Below are 17,000 nucleotides of genomic sequence, written 5' to 3' on the forward strand. Positions count from 1 at the left end.
TAAACAGTTTAAATATATTACATAGTGGTTATCCTCAAGAATCAGAGAGAGCACATGGCAAGAAATTGAATAAGTGTAAAGGACTTATTACAATAGGGATCTCATCAAAACGAAATCTGTATTTGACATCAAACCATAGGGATGCGTCCCCTCCATTCCCAATTTTCTTAATTTTCGGGACAGGATGTTTCCGGGACGTAGGGACTTGGGGCAAACATTCCCCTCCCCTGCCCCACTGTCGCTGCCACACCACCACTGCTGCTGAGACATCGTGGATGGCAGGACATCCTTGGGACTTCCAGGAGTCCCCTGACCATCCTGAGGACTCGTAGGAGTCTCTTGCTGTCCCCAGTTCAAAACTCTAACCCTAAACAAAAAATGGTGAAAAAATTGTGAAAATGACATTCTTAATGAAGGTTTGTAAGGTTTTGGAGGCCTTATTTGTGCTCTGCCTCTTGTCCCTACTGGAAGCTCTGCCCCAGATCCCTGCAAGGAGCACTGCCCCAATGGGGGCTCTGCCCCAAACCCCCACAAGGGGCATTGGTCCTCACTCCCAAAGTTCCAAAACTCTGCCCGCCATTGTTAATGTTCAAATTTTAATGCAATCATTCTCATGTTTTTAAATTTTAATTAGTGTAAACTTACAGAGTGTGGCAAGGTTTCATTTACAGTTCTTATACTTGTTCCTTGCACATCTTTTAATAACTAATTTTTTTTGTATTGTTTTCTTCTGTTTGGTGTGTTTTTGTTACATTTAATTGAGGCTCTATTTTCAATTTTTCATTTGCCATCCTTGATTTTGGCTCTTGACCTTCATGTTAGGCAGTCTTGATGCCAACACCCAGTTGGTGTTAACTATTCAAGCTGAGAAAATATAATTATGTCATCAAAAGTCAAATTTATACATCTTCTTTTTAGCCTATAGGACAATCCCATGTCGGAACACAATTAGAAGTTCGACGGCCGCAACTATAACACCTGGAAACACCGCATGTTGACCATTTTTGAGTATCGTTGCCTTGATCAGATTGTTTTGGGCAAGGAATCTTGTTCTAAAGCAGCAGGGGAAGATCAAGACAAACATGATGCGAAAAATCGAGAGGTTGTCATGCTTATCAAGCTCTCAGTCACAGATGATCAATTCCCTCAAGTGCCTTCAGGTAAAATATCTAAAGAGATTTGGGATCTCTTGAAGGATCTTCATGAAACGTTCAACAAGAGCGTAGCTTTCTTTCTGAAGAATATGCTGTTTTCTATCATGATGGATGAGAAGTCATCTATCCAGGCACATCTTTACGAAGATTAAGGACATCTGTGACCAGTTGGAAGCTATAGGCCGAACCATGGTGGAAGAGGATATGGTAGTGATCACGCTGGAAAGCCTTCCCAGATCCTACTAGTGTTGATTTGAAGTTTCCTGATCTCTGCAACAAGCTTCTACAACAAGATCGATGGAAGTAGCAGTTTCGAAGCAGTGCTAGTTCCTCCACTGAACAAGCCTTCACAGCCACAACTTCGAATAAGAGCAAGGGTAAAGCTCTGTCCTTCTAGCAGAAAGGACAAGGTCAACCTCAACCTCAACAGTCTTTAAAGAAGAAAAGGTTACTGTCATATGTTTGGCCATTTGTTCAAGGAGAGAGAAGGCTGAAGTCCGCCCAAGCTTCGAAATAATGAGGAAATGTTTTGGTGAAGTCTGTCCTACCTTGAAAACACTTTAATTTGCAGCTAGGAAAAGAATTCCCCAAAGTCCGCCCTTCTTCAAATCAAGGTGCATGACTTCAATGAAGTCTGCCCTAGAGAAATAATAAGTGGTGCACATTCTTCACCAAGTCCGCCTTGAATCATGTGTCTTCAAGTCCGTCTTTGTATAAGGTGCATGAAGTTAAGGAAGTCCGCCCAAGAATGTAAGAAGTAACTTGTGAATGGTGCAAAGAAATGATGAAATCTGCTTAAGATATGAGCATGAACTTCACCAAGTCCGCCCTCCTTGGTGCCTAAGATGGATGAAGTCCGCCCTTGGTTCAATGTAAGGTGCATGAGATCAGTGAAGTCCGCCCTCACCTTGGTTCTTGACTATCACAAAGTCCGCCTTGGGGTGTGAAGCAATAACAAGAATGGTGCACAAGTCTCCTCAACCCCACCCAAAGAGAAGGGTCATGAATGTGGCAAAGTCCGCCATGGAGGTGATAAGAAGTCATGAAATCAATAAAGTCTGCCCAACCTGGAAAGTTTCAAAATTCAACCTGTAAGGGAAAGAAGAAAGTTTTAGAAAGTTTCGAATGTGGAAGGAGAAAGAAAGATAGAGTTCGATTGATGGACTCAAACTGAAAATAGAAACTTTCTTAAAAGACTAAACTCAACAAAGAAACAAGACATGTCTAGGTTCAATGAATGGAAGAAAAATAGAAACAAATCTAGTTTGAATTTGGAAGGACTGGGGTTTCTAATTGCATAGTTCGAACTAGACACAAGAGGAGGAGAAGATTTTAAGAGTTTTTGCACAAATTTCAAGAGGATTTCGAAGGTTTTCAAGAGCATTTCAAAGACATTCCAAGTGCAGATTCAAAATTTTCTAAGATTCTGAAGGTGACGGGGGTATTCAAGGCAGATTTATTGAGTTTTCAATCTACTTTTCAAAGCTTTGAAAGAGATTTTCAGGAACTCAGTCTGATTTTCACAGATTTTTGGACGAAGTTATTCATTTTTTTTATTAATCAAAGACAAATTTATCTCCCAAACCTTTAAATCAGATTGAGATTTCAAGGGTTTCTAAAATTTGTAAGTGTTCGCAGCTTGTTGAAAGTTAAAAGTGTTGAGGAAGTGGAGAATCAGAGCACACTTTGCCATCAAACCTTCAAAATTCACGCTCAAAATGAGGATTCTAAAATTTCTTTTGGTTTTATAGGTTTTGGATGAGAGCTAAGGCGGGATCATCGCAAAAAACACAAATGGAATTTCAAGCCAAATTCAGAATTGAAGACAAATCCACGAGCAAGGTTCGTCTGAGCATAAAGATGGCCAAAATTTGGCTAAGTTTGGGAAGAGCTATTATGACGAAGGCCTAGAGGAATTTTACTCCGAATTCAAGGCACTTGAAAGAATCTCAAGGCATCAAGAAAGAAAAGTTCTCAGACTTGGTGAAAATATAGAAAAGAATTTCAGACTTCTTGGAGAATTTCATCTACAATCCCAGACCTATGGAAGCAATTAGGACAACTTCTTGAAGGATTTCATCTCCTGAAGGATTAAAGACAAGCTCCCAATTAGAATCAGATGGTGACAAGAAGAAACAAATTTCCATAATTAGACGATTTCTTCGCACAAATTGGAGAATTCAGGAGGATATCCAATACGCTGAGGTGGTGTCTCATCATTTTCCAACCAATCAGATTGTTCCAAGTCAACATGTTCAAGTTCAATGAACCTGACTTATCCACAGAAGCTTCTAGAGGGCACACTTCACAATGCAACAACCTTCTATTTTCATTGTTGGTTCATATTTCACAAGAAGGACAAGTGTCCCCAAATGTAATTTTCTCATTGGTTGAGGAGTAGTTAGTTTTGGGAAACCCTAATTAGGGTTTTTATCTTTCAGTCTAGGCCGTTGATCACTGTTCAATCTTGACCATTCAAAATTTTTGAATTCCTATATAAGGTTGCCTCCTCTCATTTGGAGAGTGTGGTGAGGTTTTTGAAGCATTTTCGCAAGAAGGTCATTTTCAGATAATATATTACTTGTGTACTTTCTCTAAAGGCTTTGTAATCTCTATTATTTGAATGATTGGTGAGGTTTTCAATTTCTTCCACCAAATAGTTAAAATTTGTTTCATGTTATTAGATTGAATGAAAGATCTGATAAGTATTGATTTATGGTGTATCTCCGCTCATACTTTTGGTGAATGGATGATTTTCATTTACTGTGCAAAGTTAGTCTGAGCTTTTCATTTTGTTTATGCTTAAATTTCCGATCATAAGCACATCCCTTGAAGATTGCATCCACTTTGTGTAGTTGTCCTAAGTGAGGGGAAGCAAAGTGTGGTTACTGAGTTCACCAAATCAATACCGTCTCTTGAATTTCTAGGATTAGAGTAGATCTATCAACCCTTGTATCTTTTACCTTTTTTGAAGTCTTAAATCTCGAAAATCCCAAAAGACAGAGAGAGCTTTAATTGACAAATCCATCTAAATCCCAAAATTGTTGACAATCCGTCCAAGCGTAAGTCCCTTTGTTTATTACCAACAAATCACAAGGCCCATTGAGCTTATCCACATGTCAAGACCTGACTAAAGAAACCTTGGAATTGCCATATGATCTTCTAGCAATCTTAGCGTACGCAGTGATTTTTCAAGAGGATAAATTATTTTTGGGTACTTTATTCTAATGTTTGGTAGATGATAAAAAAACACCATTAAACCCCTTGATAAATACAAGGCTCGTTTAGTAGCAAAAGGGTTTTCAAAGAAGGATCGCATCAACTATGAGGAGACATTTGCTCCCACAACCAAGATGAGTACCATTCGGCTTGTCCTCGCTCTCTCAGCTCAGTTTGGATGGAAAGTCCATCAAATGGATGTCAAGAGTGCCTTCCCCAATGGCGATTTGCAGGAACAAGTCTACATGACGCGGCCTCCAGGTTTCAAGGTTGTCGATGAAGAACTCTAGGTATGTAAACTAGTCAAAGGACTCTATGGCCTCAAACAGGCTCCTCGTGCATGGTACATAAAAATTGATAAGTACTTGATTGATCAAGGATTTCAAAGGAGTCCGTCTGATCCCAATTTGTATGTCAAGCAAATTGGTGATGATATTCTATTTCTAGTCATCTATGTTTCATCATTATTGGCAATGCACATTTGATCAAGTAGGTCAAACAGAATTTGTGCAAAAATTTTGACATGACAGATTTGGGACTTCTCCATTATTGTCTCGGTGTAGATTTTTGGCAGACTGATAGCCACATATTCATTTCTTAGTCAAAGTATACCAAGAACCTGTTGGATAAGTTTTGAATGCAAGATTGCAAACCTGCATCTACACCTATGGAGATGGGGCTGAAATTATCAGCCAAAACAGATTCACTTTTAGTAGATGAATCTTCATTCAGGTAACTAGTGGGCAGCCTCATCTATCACACCGCCACTAGACCTGACATCAGTTATGCTGTGAGCTATATTTCTTGCTTCATGCCAGCCCCAAAAGCTGAACAACAGAAGCAAAGATCCTAATTTTGCTGGTTGGTTTTGCAGACTCAGATTAGGCAGGTTGTGTTGATGATAGAAAGTCAACTTTTGGGTATGTTTTCAGCTTGGGCACAGGTGCAGTCACATGGACCAGCCAAAAGCAATAGGCAATAGCTCTTTCATTGACTGAAGTAGAGTATCAGGGAACTGTTAAGGCAGCATGCGACACAATTTGGCTATGTAGGATGCTTGCAAACATGCAAATGTCTCAACCGAGACCTACTCCCTTGTTTTGTGATAATCAATGGATTCTGAAATTAGCTAAAAATCCAGTCTTCCATGAGCGGACCGAGCACGTGGAGCTTCATTATCATTTCATCCGCAAGCATGTTGAAGATGGATCAGTGATAGTGCAGTACATTCCTACAGATGATCAGACTCCAAATATCCTCACCAAGTCTCTGAGCCCGACAAAGTTTCTCAAATTTAGAGGTCAACTTTGTGTAGTAGATAGAATGACCATTAAGGGAGGGTATTAGAATATTTAATTATATTTTACTTAGTTATATTCTTTTATTAATGGTCATTTAGCTTTTTAGCTTTATTAGTTTATTAAGGGAAACTATTGCTTCTTTATTAAAGATGCATAGTTAGCTTTTAAGCTTTATTTGTTATTTTAAGATTTTTAGTTTTAACTTAAACATCTGGTTCTTAATTTAGAATGTCGTCTTGTAAACTCTATATATACGCGTGTATATCGTTCAATAAATTATCCAATTATTTTTCAAAAGTATCTTGAGCCCAATAAGTGCAGAAAAATTAAAAAGAGAGAAAAAACTAATTGTACAGAGTGAGGGCGTGAAAGTAAATGAAGTGAATGCCATGAACTTGAAATATGGCCTTTCCTTGTCAATTATGAGATCACTGACTGCACACTGCATAGTTCAACTTCAAAATTTGAACCCTCAAAATCATTTACACACCACAAACTGCAATGAGGCTAGCTGCTATGAAGAATGATTAACTATGGGCCGCAGTTCTTGCTGTTCCTGTGATGGGTTATACATAATGAATTAATGCAAGAGTTATAACACATGTCACTGCTAATACAAGGGCCTTGATCCTTCCAATCTGATGTAAAGCCAGTACAAAGGGGTCTGTAAATGTTTACTATATCCTCACGCTATGGTTTAATGTTGTAAACCAATGGATAGGAGAAAGAGCAAGGTGCCATTTTTCTTATGAAAACCAAACATACCACCATCTTCATATCCCAATCCAGTGCTTTACAAAATGTCTTATAAAGGAACACAATGTAGTTACATTACACATTTTTTCTCCATTACAATTTCTTCTTCCCAGTAAGGACGTCAGAATATGCTCTAAAATATTTAAGGAAGTCAAAGGAACTACGCTAAGTCACAAGGTTTGTGTTCGGCAATCATTAAAATTTAACTAGGTTTGACAAATAAATTTGTGAAAAATATTTGTGATTAAATTCGACTGATGTAATTTTGCAGGATTTTTTAATTAAATAATATAATATTAAGTATATAATAATTAATATATTGAAATAAATTAAAATGTTAATATAAAAATAATAATTTAATATTTATCACTTATTTCATTAGATTATTAATTATTATTAGAGTCAATTTTTATTGTATGATTGGGTGATTAACATTACGATGAGATTATAATTACCAGATAGTAACATCATCATTAAGTTTTATTGAATGATTGGTTAATTATCTTCACAACTATCATTAATGGAGAGAAAAAAATATTGGAAACAATGTTGAAAGAAAGGGACTCTAGTCTATTGCTCTCCGCAGAAGTATCACACAGTGCTGAAGTTGTCACTCAACAAAATAATCCCAAACTAACTACAATGAGCAGTGGCTGTCACCATTGCCACATTGCAGTGAGCAGCAAGTGAATGAAACTACTTTGTGAAGTTGCAAGCCAAAGATGGAAGTCACAACTAACATTCAGAAACTCACAATGTGTTTTTACTCATCCTAAGTATCACTGTAAAGAAAAAACTGAAGCTCCATTGAAATCATTTTTGTAAAATATGTATTTATAAAATAACCCAAGTCCATATTAATTCAAGATGAACTCTGATGCTTTTTTAAAGTTAATTTAAAATTTCGCCAAATTTCAAACTCATTGATTAAATTTAGCGAATCCCATGTATCCTATATTTTCTGAGATACATATATTGAAATTTTTCTTGAAAATATTGGTCGGCAGTACAGCATCCTATATTTTCTGAGATATTGTGATATTTATGCAGTACATTTGTCATTCATTTTCACAATTTCATGCGTTTATTTCTTTTTTGAAAATAAAGGTAATAATTTGAAAAAAAAAATCACATTTTATCCTTGTTGAACATGAACATGAGCACCAACCTTGTAACATAGCTCGTAAGATCCTTGTTCAATTTTTTATGAAACATTAAAGTATGCATCTTTTTAAATAAAATAATGTCTCACAAAACAAAAAAATCCTTTTTTTTAAACCATTATAGAAAAATTGAAAAATACAAATTCAAAACTAAAATAGATAAGCAGAAGAATACTTATCGTCCTAAAGGAGGCTCATTATGTTCATGTTTATTTTGAAATACATAACAGATTTTATGGTATAGAATTGATGAATAGTGTTTAAGAAATTAAGGTGATGTTCATTTAGTTTTATGATGTGTATTTTAAATCCCAAAACAAAACGCCAAGCACAGTAGCATTCAGCCAATTGTTCTTTATAAAACATATTGGTATCTTTCTATTAGATGATGCAATTCTGATGTTATAGGATTGAAGAAGTTCATATTCTAGAGTTAAGAACATTTAATGGGAACTTTGATGATTCTGTCCACTTTAGTATAATATAATCTACATCAAAGAGTGCCTAGGAATTCAAGCTGGTAAAGATTGATATTGAAGGGCTTTAATATACTATGATCCTGACTTTTGAACTTAAATGGTGGATGGGTGTCAGCTTCAGTACCCTATTATTAGAGAGATGTATGCCTCTGTATTTTTGCGTGATATTTGTGAAGTATATGTTTCAGAGATTTTTGGAGATTCCATGTATCTCTTGTAGGGGGTATGTCCTACAAATGAATTGGGACATTTCATTTGGATACATCTTTTGTTCTTTGAATTAATAAAATGCACTACTGCTGCTATAGGGTCCAGTTAGTTAGTGTTCTTAGTTGTAGCAGCAGCTCATAAACAATTTTGCTTATATGGGCCATGCTATTTAGCATGATAATAATATGGATTACCATGCTCCAAGCTGAATATTCGATGTTAAAAATTCATATATAGTGTTTTTATATGGTATACTATTAGACTTGAGCTTATATAGTTTGTGACTGGTTTTGAATTGTGCTTTTTAATTAGATTTTTGTGAGGTATTTGGGAATAAGGGGGATATTTCCTAGATGTTTTGTCCTCAAAATGTCGGGGATAATGAGAGTGCATTCTTGTAGTTACGAGTGTAGCTAATATCACTTCTTGATATGGATGCTTTTTAAAATATGTATCCATGTACACTGTTTCCTTAGGTTGAATAATATTACTTGCTTTATAACTATTGTAATAGGGGAACTATCAAGTGCTGATGAAAAGAAGTATAAGGCATTGAAGAGAGCAACAGAGAGAGAGATAGCTCAGAGTGCTGATGTCATTTGCTCTACCTGTGTTGGTGCTGGTGACCCTCGACTATCAAACTTCAGGTTTCGTCAGGTTGTTCAACACCATTGATTTCTATTTGTTAAACTACGTTGTCTCTGTTTTCATACAGCAGACTCTGTGTTCTTACAAAGGTTGCTCTAACAGAAAATTTGCTAATTCTGCAGGTCCTCATTGATGAGTCCACACAAGCCACTGAACCTGAGTGCCTAATTCCATTAGTTCTTGGAGCAAAGCAGGTAATAAGCCCAGAGTTACAATGTGCATATTATTTATACTATTCTTTTTCTCCTGCATTTATTTGAACTAGAATATTGAATACTAACAGTTTTTTTAGTTGCATATAGTTTGATTTATCAATAATTGTTTTCCTTGTTTGATATAGGTGGCACACTACTAATATTTCCTTTTTTTTTCCAAATTTAGGTTGTACTAGTTGGGGATCACTGTCAACTTGGTCCTGTGATAATGTGCAAGAAGGCAGCTCGTGCTGGTCTTGCACAGTCTTTGTTTGAGCGACTTGTACTCTTGGGTGTTAAGCCTTTCAGATTAGAGGTTAGATTATTGTTCGTGTTCTGATTTGTTCGAAGTGAAGATTATATTAACCAGCACCTATTATTTATTCTAGTGAAGTACTGGTAGAGGAGCTTGGAATTCACACTTCTGTTGTTGCTTGTATGGTACAATACAAAAGAGCTGTATAGTCTGATTTAATGGTCAAAGAATATTGAATGTAACATTATTTTAAATTGCATGAAGATTATTTGTAAGTTTTTAAATTCTATAACTTGCAAACAAAGTTCATTTTACTTGGCATGCTTTTTGTTGATTTTGTTCTAGCATCTACAGAAAATTCATGGTTCCTTGCCTTCATAAGATGTAATGATGCAGCAGCGTAGTAGAATCCAAACTGCCATTCGGACATGAACTTGAGCTCTTTTGATTTTATTTTTTGTTAACAATGTTTGAGTATTCTGAACAAAATGATGTACATTTAGTGTTTGTTAGGTTCATAGGATTTCTGTGCATCTTTTTATTTAATAAAGTGAAATGTGTTTGAAAAGCATTTATGAATTGAGTTTGCAACCTTTGCAGGTTCAATATCGTATGCATCCATCTTTGTCTGAATTCCCTTCAAACAACTTCTATGAAGGCACACTTCAGAATGGTGTAACTGTAATCGAGAGACAATTAACTGGAATTGATTTTCCATGGCCTGTGCCGAATAGACCCATGTTCTTTTATGTGCAGGTGGGCAACAGAATTTATGTTTTATTATTTTCTTATGTTTGTGCATTATGAATTCAAAGTTTATGTTTTAACTTTTAAGTACATAATTTTGGTTTATTGAAAATTTCTTGTTTCAGATGGGGCAAGAAGAGATAAGTGCAAGTGGCACATCTTATCTTAATAGAACCGAATCTGCAAATGTGGAGAAGATCGTAACAACTTTTTTGAGAAGTGGTGTAATTCCTGGCCAGGTATTACTTGCTTTTGTCAAAAAGAATTTTCAGTATGATTTAGTTTTTGTTTGCAAAGCTCTTTTATATATTTGGTACTTACTGCATTATCTTCATGCCTTTACTTTTGATAGATTGGGGTGATCACACCATATGAAGGACAGCGGGCATACATTGTTAATCACATGGCCAGGCATGGCGCATTGCGTCAACAGCTTTATAAGGAAATTGAGGTAATGATTGTTTTCTACCTTCTCCATTTATAACCAGATTATACTTTTCCGAGTGTTGATTTTTTATATCATTCTTTGTAGGTTGCAAGTGTAGATTCATTTCAGGGCCGTGAAAAAGATTATATAATATTGTCTTGCGTAAGGAGCAATGAGCATCAGGTATGAAGGTTTATACCCTTTAGATATTCTATTTCTTGTGGTTGATGGATTGATTGCATATTTCTAGGAAATATTCTTATGAACTGTTAACTACGTTTAAGCCATGATGGAGTGATTGTTTTGCATGGTGCTTTAGGGTATTGGATTTTTGAATGACCCCAGAAGGCTGAATGTTGCACTTACACGAGCTCGCTATGGTATTGTTGTTTTGGGAAATCCCAAGGTTTTAAGTAAGCAACCCCTTTGGAATGGTTTACTCTCTCATTATAAGGTATTGCTATTTCTTTGCAATCCAAAGTCATGGTCAGTTATGCATGTTTATGGTTATGACGCTGAAGTAAATGGTTTTGTCCTGTAGATCATATGAGTTCTGTGATTCTATTTATGTTTCTTTATAGGAATATGAGTGCTTAGTAGAAGGGCCACTGAACAATCTAAAGCAGAGCATGGTACAGTTTCAGAAACCAAAGAAGGTAAAAGATGTTTACTTTTGATTGCTGATATTTTGGAAAGTTGATATGAACAGAGTGTCTGTTGATTCACATGCTCCTAGTTTTAATGGTGATTAAAAGTTAGTTGCTTGAACTTTCCTCTTAGATGTTGGGTACAATGTGGCTATGTTTGTTATCTTTCCTTTCGGGGTTTGATTCCATTGCTTATAATTTGTACGATAAATAGAAACACTCTCAATCTAGTTAAGATGTCTGTGTTTTAGCGATTAGGCATGCTGATGAGGAGAAATGTATCTGGAGAAATGCATCTTACAGTACAGTGATGTTAGGTTTACTTAATTTGGGTTCCACTCAAATGTTTGTGATATGATTGTGTGGTATGTTAATATAATAATACTATTTGAAAATTTGAAAATCTTAGTTCTGATCTCCTTATCATGAATGCCAGATTTACAATGACCGAAGAATTTTCCCTGGGGGTGGGCCAACTAATGTTCCTGATAGCTTCACTGGTGGGGTAGTGAATGATAAAAGGAATCCTCGCGCAAGAGGTAACATTTTAAAGATAGATGTAGGTTGTCAGTTAAGCAATTCTAGTATTTGCTAAAGGTGATTGCTGCTGGATAAATTGGAAGATGGCCCTGGCAATGCTATTTGTATGGGAGCGAGTGGCTAGTATAAAGATTTATTGGTTCCTGTAAACTGCATAAATTTGCAAATAATTGAATCTTTATATCAAAGTATGTGCTTATGCTATGCAGGCAATTCATTCATGCCATTTGGGCAGTTACCCAATGGCAGTCACAAATCTGGGGTGCACCCATCAGGCTTTCCTTTTCCACGGGTTCCTGTTCCACCATACCCTGGAGCACCACTTGGTCAACCTTACGCAATTCCTTCACGAGGTGGTGTCCATGGAGCAATAGGTGTTCCTCAAGGGCCACAGACAGGTAACAGAGGATTTGGTGCAGGGCGTGGAAGTGCAGGTGGTCCCATTGGGGGGCATTTACCACATCAAGGATCGCGTCAACCAATTGGAAGTATAGGATCTGGTTTCAACTTTGCTGGTCTTGAAAATCCAGCAAGCCAGACTTTAGTTGGAGGTCCGCTGTCTCAAACTGGATTATTGACTCAGGTAATCATGTAAACCCTGCTGGCTTTCTTTTGATATGCAGGAAATGGTTGTAGAAAACTATTGGAAATGATTTTTTTAAAATTTACTGAAGTTTGTTAATGTGTTACGATAGTTGCCAAATCAAGGATTGAGTCAAAGCTTACGAGATGGCTTTTCTCTTGGGGATATGTCTCAGGTACCATTTGAGCATATCTATCATGGCTTAAACTAATGACGTCAACAAGTGATTTGTAACAAAACAAGTAGAAAGATTTTTCTGTGTTGTATATTTGCCAAATTGAAAATTACAAAATTGATGTGAAGAACTTTTGTACAGGATTTTCTTGGGGATGATTTCAAGAGTCAAGGATCTCATGTGGCTTACAACGTAGCGGACTTCAATACTCAGGTGATGGCTATTAGATTTTACCTGGGTAATATTTTGTGAATTTACAGGCTTGTAACTGAATATTCTTTTCAAACTGCAATCTTACTGTATATTTTTTATATAGGCATCCCAAGGTGGATATGGTGTTGAGTATGTCACTCAAAACACGCAAGGTGCCTTCCCTGGAGACTTTATGAATCAGAATTCTCAGAGTGGGTACTCAGTATCGAATACTGGAAATGACTTCATTTCTCAGGCAAGTCATTATCTTGATCAGTAGATTTAAATTTTCATTGGATATCTTATCTCTGATATTTTGCATCTGCAGACTTCTCTTTTGTAGCTTTTTTATTATAGGATGCCTCAAGGAGAATGTTTAGGCACTGTTGTTTGTTTATATTACATCTGTAACATGTTTGGAAGTATTTTGTGCGTGTTGAGGGAGTCAGGTGAGGCCAAATTTAGAAGCTAGTGCATACTTTCCATGGTTTGCCTGTCTGCTGAATGGTTTGGTTTCTAGCTGATAACCATATTATTGGACATTGATTCCAAGGAATATTATTCTTTGGTTGAAATCAACCACCATCTATTTAAATTTTTGGAAGCATCTAATGTTTTGTGGCTTAGAACATGGAAATTCTATAGGCGATTGCACAATAGGCTTACAAACTATGCTATTTACTACCTACAATTTGAAGATTGCTCAAGTTCTCTTGCCCCCACTCTCATCAGGTCAAAATGACTGTTAAATAGGTAATGAAATTAAGGCATATGTCGTGGTGTGAAGTGTGTTGTATTCATGTCATGTTGTCTTTGATGTCAATTGGCACTGCATGTTAAGGTGTCAAATGTTGTGTTTTTTACATAATTATCAGATCCAAATGGTTTTGGTTCAAATCCAATTGGATCCAGATTTTTTGTACCAGGCACACTTGTCTATTCAGCCTTTACTTTATTTTAAAGATTCTTGATTTCTAGTTCTTTTGGAACTCCTGAACAAATGAAGTTTTTCGAACCTGGTAACTATAGTTTTTGAACCTTGAATTTATCAAACCTGGTAACTATAGTTTTTGAACCTTGAATTTTTCAAACCTGGTAGCTATGGTTTTTGAACTTTGAAATTTGCAAACCCGGTAGGTTATGTTTTTTGAACATTTCTGCAAATGCTAGATGATTAAAGTGATAATAGCACAACGATTGGGAACTAAGGAAAGTGATGTGGTATTGTTTGTTTTGTGTTTGCCCTGGCATTTACACATTCAAGAAGATCAATGGTTTTTCTACCATATGTTCAACACGATATTAAACACATCAGATGTTGTACGGAGAGAATCCTACCTTTTCTTGTATATGATTTATGCCTTGGGTAGCTTTAGGGTCTGCTAACGTGTCTATTTATTTTTGCCTTATGATGCTGCTTGATATATGATTGTTCCATTATCAGTTTGGGTATGCGCTTTGTTGATATTTGCAGCTCCTTGATTAAGCCTTGGATTATTCATTTTATCATGATTCTAAATTCTCAAACACTCTCTGTGCCGCGTGCTGTATCTCAAATTATCCTATTTTTAGTTTGCATGCATTTCTTGCACTAAGGAACTCTTTGATTAGGCTGTGGACTATTCCATCTGTCACGATTTACTATGTTTATCTACTTCAAAATATGTATAACACAATGCTGAGATTTTGTAGAAGTTTGAATGTTGATATTATCTTGTACAGGACTATATGCCACATGGGTCTCAGGGCCTCTTTACTCAGGTAGGTTTTAATGATCGCTCACAGGATGAGTCATCACAGTCTCACTTTGGCTTAGCTGGACCACTTCAGTCACAGGTGAGAAGCAATTGATTTCAAGTTGTAGTCAGCATTCTGTATTTATGAATTGTTATATGATAACGTATAAACAAAATAATTTTGGTACATAGAAAGGTTGTCATCTTTTCCTATATTTTCAGGGGCCACTTAATCTGTACTCACAACCATTTACTCAGTATGCCCACCCACTGAACCAGCAAGCCCAGCAGCAGCAGGCACAGCAACAAGTTCCTCCGAATCAGAGGCATCGGTAGAATGTTATTTATATGCAATGTCGTGAAGGAATAGCGACTGGTCTTTGTGTTTGGCCTTCTTAGGGTGCCTGTGGTCCTGAATGAGGCTTTCACCAATTTCGGGCAGCAGGACTTGCCAGGTTGCAACTGCTTATATTGTATGACTGCACCATTCAGGCGGTGGGGGTATCTGATCTTTTTTAAAACATAAAAGAAGCAAACTACAAGTGTTCTTCCCAGTGGTGCCAGTTGTGGCAAAATATTTTTGTTGGGCTTCAGATTTTGGGTTTTGCCCTGTCTTGAGATATTGAACTGGTGAAATGTGCTCTAACATTCTCAAAATTTTAACCTCTTTATGGATGAGGAGTCTTTGCACGAGTGTTTGGCCCAACTTGACAGCATGTAAAATAACTTCAGGTACATCCTTGTATTCTTGTAACTGGTAGGGATTTTGCTGGCCATTTTGAGAGCCATCGCTGCGATGTTGAAGTCCTTTCAGTCTACTTGCACGCATGCTTTAGTACAGTAGTGTTGATTCCGTAGTGTCTGATCATGATGTAATTAGTGATTTATAACCTAATTACATCATTATTACAAAGCCCACATGACAAGGATGGTTTCTGTCAAATAATGTTCGAAGCATTGATTGTTTGCTAACCATGACTTTTACACAAGGGAATGTACTATTATTGGATCAGAATCTGGGGTTTGGGTTGTCGTTTGTGGACATATTCATTTCGTGGGAACTATGACATTGCTTCTGGTGTTACAGGATGATATATGACTGCTATGATGGCACTGCATAATTTTGCAGGCCGTACGCTATATAAAGAAATGTGGGCTAAATTATAAATGGAAATTGAGATGTGGTCTTTACTATGATTTTTCGATTTGTACTTTCTTGCTTTGTTAAGAAGCCGGTGCCATATCAAATGTTGATAGATTTTGCAGTGCTTTTGTACCTGAGTTTGCACAACATGTGAAGATGACTTTCAGAGTGTGTGCTGTAGAATCTGCATATTATTTAAAATTTATTTAGTTGTGTGGCATCAATCTTATTTGCGGTTTCAGTTTATATTATATAGATATATGGTATATACCTGGTTTTGCAGCGTGGATGACGCTAAAGTTCAAACATCTTGTTGAATCACTGCTTTCTGGAGCTAATTTACTGATGCATTGATGTGGGAAGTGAATTATATTTGACTTGATTTTTTGTTTTTAATTACAAAACATTGAGTGATAGGCACCTTTATAATCTCTAAGCCACAGTGCATCCATTATGCCTTTCTTGTTTTGGTGCAAGTTTGAAACTGGAGTTAGTGTTAACCTTGGCAGTGTGAATGTTTTCTGCAAAAGTATTCAAATTAAACATCTATTTACAGCGCACTTCTGATGAAGACGAATTGGATCCAATTGGCATTTTATCTTCTTCCCTCTTTACATATTATTGTATATCGCCATTTTGTATGATGACGAGATATATAATACACTAAATGGGTTGTCGAGTGTCTTCTTTGCTTTCATTGTTTATTGTACTTAGCATAACACCCATACGTTTCATACTCTGCCATCCAAAGTAGGTATTCAATATTCATAGCAAAACCTTGTTTTAATTTATAGGTTATGCTTGAAATCACATATCCAATTAGCAATAGATTTCTTATACATTTCTTCAACTAGGGAGGCCTATAGATTTTCTTGTAAATTTAAAGCAAAGGAGACGGTGAAGGCTAGATTTTCAATCTAGACCAAAACCTAGTCGAAAAAATCAAAGTGACATTTAAACTAGAGGGTGAACCTCGTTTCCATCCGTAAAAGAAACAAAAGCCATTAGAAAATGACTAGAATAAGTAATCCAAGATTAGAAAGTGGTGTATAATTCACAACTCTAAGACTTGCAAATTGCATAATGTTTAGTACTGGGTACATGCACCACAACACAAAAGAAGGGTAAGCATATCACATAATTTGTACCTAGTGGTATGGTGGGTTTTGTAAACACCTCTTCTTCACAACACAAAAGAAGGGTAAGCATATCACATAATTTCTACCTAGTGGTATGGTGGGTTTTGTAAACACCTCTTCTTCTCTTGTAGACAAAGGAATATAAAGATTACCCCATGTGTGAGTAACTGAACACTTGATCAATCATTGACAAAAGATGTCGAAGTAGCAAAATTTATCTTCAATTTTTTAAAATATTGAATTTTATCAATGATGCCTCACCCACAACCATAGTCAATTAGATGGTTCAA

At 36.4% G+C, this 17,000-nt stretch overlaps 1 protein-coding gene across 2 annotated transcripts in view; it reads left to right on the top strand.

The window, feature by feature from the left end:
- Positions 1–15,624, top strand: part of LOC131038656 (regulator of nonsense transcripts 1 homolog) — a 38,387-nt gene extending 22,763 nt beyond the window's left edge. For both annotated transcript variants that reach the window (XM_057971152.2, XM_057971153.2), the window contains 16 exons: positions 8,797–8,939; positions 9,053–9,124; positions 9,312–9,440; positions 9,981–10,136; positions 10,253–10,366; positions 10,480–10,578; positions 10,660–10,737; positions 10,874–11,008; positions 11,136–11,210; positions 11,638–11,740; positions 11,951–12,324; positions 12,437–12,499; positions 12,641–12,712; positions 12,816–12,947; positions 14,414–14,527; positions 14,650–15,624. In XM_057971152.2, coding sequence (XP_057827135.1) covers positions 8,797–8,939; positions 9,053–9,124; positions 9,312–9,440; positions 9,981–10,136; positions 10,253–10,366; positions 10,480–10,578; positions 10,660–10,737; positions 10,874–11,008; positions 11,136–11,210; positions 11,638–11,740; positions 11,951–12,324; positions 12,437–12,499; positions 12,641–12,712; positions 12,816–12,947; positions 14,414–14,527; positions 14,650–14,763 — 1,973 coding nt within the window. In that variant the 3' untranslated portion in view covers positions 14,764–15,624. The remainder of the gene's footprint in view (positions 1–8,796; positions 8,940–9,052; positions 9,125–9,311; positions 9,441–9,980; positions 10,137–10,252; positions 10,367–10,479; positions 10,579–10,659; positions 10,738–10,873; positions 11,009–11,135; positions 11,211–11,637; positions 11,741–11,950; positions 12,325–12,436; positions 12,500–12,640; positions 12,713–12,815; positions 12,948–14,413; positions 14,528–14,649) is intronic.
- Positions 15,625–17,000: the final 1,376 nt, after the last annotated feature.

The sequence above is a fragment of the Cryptomeria japonica genome, chromosome 9 (genome assembly GCF_030272615.1).
Source record: "Cryptomeria japonica chromosome 9, Sugi_1.0, whole genome shotgun sequence".
Lineage (NCBI taxonomy): Eukaryota > Viridiplantae > Streptophyta > Pinopsida > Cupressales > Cupressaceae > Cryptomeria > Cryptomeria japonica.